Raw genomic sequence first — 8,730 nt, 5'->3', positions numbered from 1 at the left:
CAAATCCACGGATCAAAACCACTCAAAACTCAACCAAATCACAGATCGGTCCAAAGGCCATTTGGGCTATTTTTTGGAAAATTTTCTAGAAACGAAATCGGGTGGGTGGAGGGTCAAAATCGCGGTAACCAAAGGCTGCTGATACCATATGATGAGATCTGAGATCTAGGGATTGGCCCGATCTCGCGATTTGACCCAAGATCCAAGGGGAAGAGGTGGGAGAGCGCGAGGAACACGAGGAACACGAAGAACACGGTACTCACGCACGCACACCAACCCGATACACCCGATACTTACCCTCGTGACTCGGTAGATCACGCCAATGGAATCTCCAAGGAAGAGGCACGCGGCAGAATTCCCGGAGAGAGATTGGTGTTGGAGAAAAGGGAATTGGTAAGGGAGAGAGAGTGCCTTGCACTAGAATCTCACTGATCAATTCACCAAACAACAACAAGAGTGCCTTGATTACAGAGGGATGATACCCTAGGGAGACTAAGCTCAAAGTTCGTTTAAGCTCAAATTTATGTCTAAGGGGTAAAGGAGGGGTCCAAGGTACTTATATAGGCATACATGGCCAGCAAGGCGAAAAGGTACGCAAACAGGATAACTTAGGCAGTTTGGTGGGGCAAATCCCGTCGGATCCGGTTGGAGGCCGCTCAGACCGGACCTAGCACTGGGTGTCCGGTTGGCGGCCGGTCAGACCGGGCCAGGCGCCGGGGTGTCCGGTCGTGGGGCCGGTCGACCGGTCGCCAACCGGAAACTTCGCAGATTTCCGTCCGGTTGGTCTCCGGTACGAGCTTGGGGGAACTCCGGTTGGCGACCGGTTGACCGGGCCTGGGACCGGGTGGTCCGGTCTGTGGTCCGGTCTGACCGGGTTCTGGACCGGCCGGCGTCTTCTCTTCCTTCGAGCGCTTCGAGTGACATCGGGTCCAGCTTCGTCTCCATCTTCATGTCCCGTTGTTCCTCTCCTTCCCTTGGCCATGGTGTGTCTTCCCCTCCGGGGTCTTGATGGTCCTCGTACCTAATGACACAAAGCACATCGGCATGAGGTAGCATTCCATCCAAAGGCGTACCGAGATCAAGGGTGGTGAGGAGCGAGTTCACCTTATCATGTAGAGCTTTAACTCGAGCCCTTGTCATTGGTCCGCTTGGGGGACTTGTTGGTCTTGGTGAGGGGGTGTCCGAAGGCCACCCCGCATCACCTGGGGTAGGCAATTGGGTGTAGCCATGTATGGCATATCTTGGGATAGAAGAGGTTTCGGTCCTAGGTTTGCAAAGCTCAGACTAGAAATAAAATGGTTCCCCACCTAGTGTTTAGATGCGGCGGGTTTGAGTTGGAGCTCCTCCCTTACAGAGAGCACATCCGATGCATGCCATCTAATCGTATTAATTATAAATTAAAAATTTACAATGATGTATCTCCTAAAGCACTAATGGCACGTACAATGGGGTGATATCAGCCTTCCCTTAGAGATGTCATGTCAGATTTTTGCTTAGTTGGAGGAGAGAGAATGCAGAGAGAGAAGGTTGTCTTCCCTTAGCTAAGGGATCATCTCTTAGAAAATAAGGGAAGACTATTTTCTCCATTGTATCATATATGTCTTCCCTTAGCAACAAATTTTCTACCAAAATTTAATTATTAGTACTAATACTAATTGCTAGAGATGGCTGTAACAGATAATGCATTGTATGACTTATATCTAAGGCCTTTTCTAGCTGATGTGGCGGGATAAGGGAAAACATGCATTCTCTACCATTGTATATGCCCTAATCGGATTAGTGATTCATCTTCACAAATGTGTTCCTATCAAAGAGAGCGAAAAAACAAGATCACATATTTTGACCAATTCTTTGTTAGCGCAATAGTTATTATTTTTATACACAATGGTTGTTAAATTAACATCAGTCTATTACCAAGATAATAATGCATAGTTTTCAAATAATATATACATGGTTTTAAGCACTGCAATTTTTATGATGTGCTTGAGAGTGAGTATTTCTATTTCTATAACTAAGATATTATATCATTTCACTAAAAATTGTATCATGCATCCTTGCATTGATTTATAATGATTTACTTACTACAAGTTGGAAATAGTCCGGCAATAAGTGTTAAATGTTTTGAAACTACTCACAAAAATATAGATATGAAAACATGTCAACACACAATCTATTTGTGAACATCTCACCATGACTAAGCCAACGTGTCCAGTGCACGGGACATTACAGACTCATGTCACAATTAAGTTCTCTAGAGAAATGTATATGTCCAGTGCGCGGGACATTCCATGCATCTCTGTGTGGTTGGATCCACTATGTTTAGTGCTTTAAGATTTGTGCTATCTGATTCCATTGAGTTTCGGAAATTTGAAACACGTTGGTATGCAATGAAACACAATGATTTGATGCACGGGAGAACAAACACGTCGCTCAAGTTCTCTACTCATCTACAAGAATCTCAAAATGAAATTCTACACACGCCTAAAAGAAGAAAGTTCGGCTCGATAAATCAAAGCCGAGGCTTGAATGATTACTGTCTCCTCTGAATCTTCATCCCTCTCAGGAGAAGCAAACAAGGCATAAAGCTCAAACCCCGGACCAGAAGCAAACAGAGGCATATGAGCCTCATCGATCACCCGCATAACATCTCTCGAAGAAAGACGAGGTCACCGGAGAAGAGGGAGACAGAGGGAATGGGGAACTGCTTCACCAACACCGAGTACACGATAATCCAGCCTTCGCCGCCGTCGGGCCGCCAGCCGTCGGCGAACGCCGAGCACGGTAAGCCGCCACCAAAATGCCCTGAGCAGGCGGCCCCGATCGCGAAGCCCCTGCCGTGGTCGACACCGGCCTGCGGGATGGTCCTCGTCTGGCCGGCGCTGCAGCGGCCGATGTTGGACGTGCACTCGCTGTACATCCTGGAGCAAGAGCTACGGAGCGGGCAGTTCGAAACGACGTACCGGTGCATGGAACGCGCCACCGGTCTCAGGTACGCCTGCAGGTCCGTGTCGAAGCAGAGGCTGCTGCGGCGGGCCGACGTGGAGGGCGTGCGCCGGGAGGTCACCGTCCTGCAGCACCTCCGCGCGCAGCCCAACATCGCCGAGTTCAGGGCCGCCTTCGAGGACGCCGACAGCGTGCACCTCGTCATGGAGCTGTGCTCCGGCGGGGAGCTCCTGGACCGGGTCGCCGCCAGGGGGAGCTACTCCGAGCGTCAGGCCGCCGCTGCGTGCCGTGACATCCTCACCGTCGTGCACGTCTGCCACTGCATGGGGATCATGCACCGGGACCTCAGGCCGGAGAACTTCCTGCTCGCCAGCTCCGCCGAGGACGCCCCGCTAAAGGCCGTTCACTTCGGGCTCTCCATCTTCATCGAACCTGGTCAGCAGTTCAGCAACATGCCACAAACTTTTGCATCGTATGCCACAATATTTAGACCTTAGTGGCTTAGTATCAGCGAATTTAGCATAGTTTTTGAACTTTTTGACAGAAGAGTTCATCTCAACGTTGCATATAAATCATATACTACTATACCACTTTTTCCAACAAATGCAGGGAAAGTGTACAAGGACTTTGTAGGAAGTGCAATCTATGTTGCGCCAGAAGTTCTGCATAGAAATTACGGGAGAGAAATTGATGTCTGGAGCGCCGGAGTGATCTTGTATATTCTCTTATGTGGATCACCACCTTTCTGGGCAGGTAAGATTTTCATACATCTTCTGCCCAACATACTATCACAGAAGTAAATGCTGCAATTTGCAAATCTGAGCAGAAACGGAGAAGGGCATATTTGATGCTATACTGGTGGGCCAAGTTGATTTCTATACCAGCCCGTGGCCGGCGATATCTGAAAGTGCAAAAGATCTTATCAGACAAATGCTAAACAGAGATCCCAAGAAGCGTATTACGGCAGTGCAGGCCCTAGGTACTTAATAGTACACCATCTCTGGTTATGAATATAGACCAGCTTTTGTGCAATTGTATATATAGTTTATATATATATATGGCATACCAATAAATCGACGTCTTCATCCATGTGCAGAACACCCATGGCTCAAAGAAGGTGGTGCATCTCACGGACCTATGGATGGTGCGGCCATATTGAAAGCAAAGCAATTCAAGGAGACGAACAAGCTAAAACAACTAGCTCCTAAGGTGAATCCTCCTTGACAAAGATGACATCTACTTTGTCTTTAGGTGTAATTGAGCTGACGCACTGCTCCTTTCATTTCATCCCAAGTCAACTGCAGAGACGATATCGCCGGAGGAAATCGAGGGCCTGAAACAGATGTTCCGTAACATGGATACAGACAAGAGCGGGAAAATCACACTTGAAGAGCTGAGGATTGGTTTGACATCAAAGATTAGCGAAGCAGAGGTTCAGAAGCTTATGGAAGCGGTAAGATCATCACTTGTATTTTGTTTCAGCATAAGATAAGTATATGAAGATTTCACTATGATTCAGGTTGATGTAGACAAGAGCGGCAACGTGGATTACACGGAGTTCCTGGCCACCATGATGAATAAACATAAGGTGGAAAAGGAGGAGGATTTGCTGCTTCCATTTCAACACTTTGACAAAGACAACAACGGGTAATACTAATTCCCCTAACCAAAAAATAGTATACTTTATCTTGCATGATTCAACATACATTAAGATGATACACTTAACCAATGCTAAACTTCTGAAGCTAATTACCTACAAATCGTTATTTTAATGTATAAAAAGAACAGACATGCAACACATGGTGAGAAAGATGGAACGAGAGTCATCGAGACAAGCAAAAGCAGTGGCATGAAGAATGAAAAGAAAGAAGCAGAACCGGAACTGAATAAACCTGAGAATGATAATGTGATAATGGAAGAGGTGCCTTCAAGTCAAGCTGAATTTGAGAAAAAACTTGAAGAAGAGTTGAGAAAGAAGTTGCTTGGACAGAAATTAGATGGTGGGACTGGGGTTAGAATTAGTGGAAACAATGAGCAACATGTACTTCAAGACAACAACATGCATGATACGGGTGATGATGGAGGACTGGAGAAGACTGAAAAAGAAGTGAATAACTATGAATACCAGGATAAAAACCATGCGGGGATGGCAGATATTACTGATGATAAGATAAAAGGTGGGACTGGGGTTAGCATTAGTGGAAACAATCAGCAACATGTACTTCAAGACAACAACATACATGATACCGGTGTTGATGGAGGACTGGGAAAGACTGAAAAAGAAGTGAATAACTATGAATACCAGGATAAAAACCATGCGGGGATGGCAGATATTACTGATGATAAGATAAATTCTGATGCCTTTTCTAGAAAACATGAGTACAGTGCACAACAGATCCAAGAGAGTAACCAGGATGGAGGGACCGATACAGATGAATCTGCTAGTGGGACCTTAGCAGGTGAAAAATACATAGAGGATGTCAACAGTTCTCAAGTGACTACTGGGGTAGATAAAGAAAAAAATTTAGAAATAGGGAGGAGGATAAGTGGGAGAGCAAACACATATCAGATGATGGACAATGCAGTGGAGAGGTCAGAAAAAAACCTGGAAACATGCCTGGTGAGAATGCTTTGCCTACATTCTTCAATTCTAGTGATGAACTAATGATAGCATTGCTGATAAGGTTGGTGTAGTAAATAATGATATAGAAATTAAGAGTTCCATTAATTTTATTTAGTCTTAAGAGGGAGCTACATGGAAAGTTAATTTAGCAAAAGTTCAGACCTGATACTGTTCCTTTGGATGGTGAGTCAAAATTACCTGGTTTTGATCCAAGACCACAAAGGTGTTTTTAGATACAGATACTTATGAAACTTAGGTGGTTTTTAGATACATATACTTAGGAACTAGCTAGTTAGAGAAAGTAGATAAATGTGTAAGAAGTTTAGCTGGTTTAAGTAGAAGTGCAGGATACAAAGTAGTTGGTAGAATTAGAGGCGGAGATGGATGCAGATGAAAAGTAGGAGATAGTTTGCTAGGAAGACTAATTTGATTATTACATTTATTATGTCCCTTAATTTTTACTAATTCCAAGGCTTCGAGTGAACCTGCAAAAAAAGAACTTTATATTTTGAAGTCATTAGAGATTACAATTTATAGGTTGTACGGATTCATGGAACTAAAAAATATTGAGTGAGTGGGAGTGGTGTTTTGGCACATGGGAGCATATGCTTCCCTTACTTCACAGTACATCTTAGACGTATTTTAAAATGTCAAAATATTTGAAACAAAAAATCCACACGAACATCTCCATGTGTTACACGTCCACAAAGGTGTTTCATGAAAAATTGACTTATCATGTGGCGTGTGTAAAAAAGATAAAATTTATTGCTAAAAATAGGTTTTTTACAAGACAAGTTTTATCTTTTCTACATAGACCAAAAAAATATTGGGTTTTCTCGAAACTTGACGAACACACATATATTGTGGATATGTGCATGTTGTGAATTTTTTGTCAAATTTTTTGACATTTCAAAATATGTTTTTTTGGTAGAGGTAACATACGCACTCGAGAGCCAAATTGAATTTCTGTGGGTTAATTTCATACAAAATTTGAGTGTTAATATAAGTTTTACTTGTAATTTTGTTCCAGCTAAAGGTCAATATTGTTGGATGTTATTAGGAGAAAATGATAATTTTTTTGATATAATTGAACAAGGAGGCGATTTTCGTTGTAGAATTCAAATAAAAAGGAAGGTCTCGGGTGAGACTTTAGTGAAAGTATATGGTGCTGCTCATAGTAGAGACAAAGATAATTTCTTGTTGAATTGTTACATATTTAGCAGGAAAATGTAAACCTTTTGTGGCAGGTGGAGACTTTAATACTATTAGAAGAGTTCTGAGCACTGCAAATCATATAAATGGTCAAGAATTTTCAACTCAACTATAGAACACTATAAAATAAAAGAGTAAGTGTTTATTGTGAGAAATTTTACTTGGTCAAATAATGAAAAAGACCCTACTTTTGAAAAACTAGATAAATTGTACTGCTTGGGATAGTTGGTTTCCGTCAAATTTTCTTACAAGCCTGCCTTGTGCTATTTCTTAACATACTCCTCTTTGATTTGTAGCAAACACTGGCTGGAAGAATGACAAGAATGAAGAACAAAAAGAACTGAAAAAACTAGAAAATGATAATGCGGAAATGGAAGAAGTGCCTTCAAGTCAAGGAACTTGACGACCAAGAGCTGAGTAAGAAGATGCTTTGTCAAAAATTAGCACGTGGGACTGGAGTGAACATTAGTGGAAATAATGAACAAGATTTTCAAAACAACAACCTGCTGGAGATGGGTGTTGATGGAAGAGTGGTGAACACTGAAAGAGAAGCGAATAACTATAAATACCAGGATGGAAACCGTGTGGAGATGGAAAGATTTCATTATGCTAATCAAGCGGCTTGAGTTGAGTGACCCTGCGAAAAATAATTGTATTTATTCTAAACGTAATTAGCAAATGTTATTTAATGCACAAAAATAAAGATAAATCAAGCAATATTATCTTCTTCTTTTTTTGAACAAATCAATATTATCTTCTTGGACTTAACAACTCAGGGGCGGGTGAGTGATGGTGGTTAAATGGTTTGTTTCTTTGTGCAAGGAGGCTAGCAAGTTTCAAAAACATTGCATATACGGTAGACATCTGGTCATACTATTTAGCATTCTCAGTATTTTTGCTTCCCTTTTTGAGCTAGCAATATTTTTTAACAATACCAAAAGTCTTTTTTTTTCTACTTTAGCGCGCCTGTTTATTTTTGTAAAGGGTCTCAATTAATTCTCCTTTCCGCTTTTCCTCGGATGGGCCTGCATATAGTCCAAGTGGTCACTTCCCCTTGGGCCCAACAAAGAGCAAACTAGGGATTTTTAGTCTGTGTATCTGTCCTGGGCCCGCCCATCAAACAAACGGTTTTCACATAAGAAATAATAAAAACTAGCGCAAACATGTAATAGCTTATTATCATCTAAAAAAATGTAATAGCTTATTAGGAATTGTAGCCAAGAGCAAACTTGATAGGAGCAAGTGCTTTTTAAAGGAAGACGAATTAACAACACACATTTTGGTCTTAGATGGACACCAAAGCTTGGTCAAGATCCCATCAAGACCAGCAGCCCTACTTTGAAGTTTCAATACCGCATGGGCCAAGCTATAGCTTAAGCACACATATAATACTCCGCAACTAACAGAAGGATGGGTGCATGAATGCATGCCCTTAAGATCTCTTGGTGTCGTCTTTGCAGATGAGCTGGTGTGATGGTGAAGACACCAGCAAAGCAAGTCACTAGAGTTCTTTGCCCGTCCAGTAAAGAAGCTGTCACATGCATGTCTACACTCCACGCTATAGCAACATGTAGGAGTCTCCAACATATAGTGTCCTAGAGAAATAAAAAGAAAGGGGAAAAAGTGAAAGGAAGATAAGTAAAGAGATGCATATGGAGACACACATGGTGTGATGTGACCGTATGAGTCGATCTTGCGATGTTTGCATGAAAAAAATGTACGGATTACGTTACTATCATGGGAGAAAATGTTGCCCGGAGTGGATGGATATATGAACCGAGGCCGATCGAGCTAGCTAGATGTCCAACAACTTAACGTGGTACGGTTTTGCCGTGGTGCCAAGCAAGGGCGGACCCAGGAAAATTTACGAGTGGGAACAAATCAAGTGAGTGGGGACATTGCTTGCTAAAACTTTGCTGAATTTGAAATTTTTTCTCTCGAATATGAACAAA

General features: G+C 42.6%; 1 protein-coding gene across 1 annotated transcript; it reads left to right on the top strand.

Moving 5' to 3' along the window:
- The first annotated feature begins 2,885 nt into the window (after positions 1-2,885).
- LOC124647128 (calcium-dependent protein kinase 12-like) lies at positions 2,886-7,181 on the top strand. The gene is made up of 8 exons (XM_047187114.1): positions 2,886-3,378; positions 3,553-3,696; positions 3,770-3,922; positions 4,040-4,152; positions 4,238-4,396; positions 4,463-4,590; positions 4,732-5,402; positions 7,075-7,181. Exons 1-8 carry the CDS (start codon positions 2,892-2,894, stop codon positions 7,179-7,181), a joined length of 1,962 nt encoding a protein of 653 aa, XP_047043070.1. The 5' UTR covers positions 2,886-2,891.
- Positions 7,182-8,730: the final 1,549 nt, after the last annotated feature.

This window comes from Lolium rigidum, chromosome 1 (assembly GCF_022539505.1).
Source record: "Lolium rigidum isolate FL_2022 chromosome 1, APGP_CSIRO_Lrig_0.1, whole genome shotgun sequence".
NCBI classification, from domain to species: domain Eukaryota; kingdom Viridiplantae; phylum Streptophyta; class Magnoliopsida; order Poales; family Poaceae; genus Lolium; species Lolium rigidum.
The sequence above is the reverse complement of the archived record's forward strand: the minus strand, read 5'-3'. Positions and strand labels throughout refer to the sequence as shown.

Bases quoted from the DNA above. Each gene is read 5' to 3' on its own strand.
- LOC124647128 (XM_047187114.1), top strand. From the start codon at position 2,892: ATGTTGGACGTGCACTCGCTGTACATCCTGGAGCAAGAGCTACGGAGC. The intron at 3,923-4,039 runs GTACTTAATAGT...ATCCATGTGCAG, and splicing joins TACGGCAGTGCAGGCCCTAG to AACACCCATGGCTCAAAGAA. The intron at 4,591-4,731 runs GTAATACTAATT...TAAAAAGAACAG, and splicing joins TTTGACAAAGACAACAACGG to ACATGCAACACATGGTGAGA.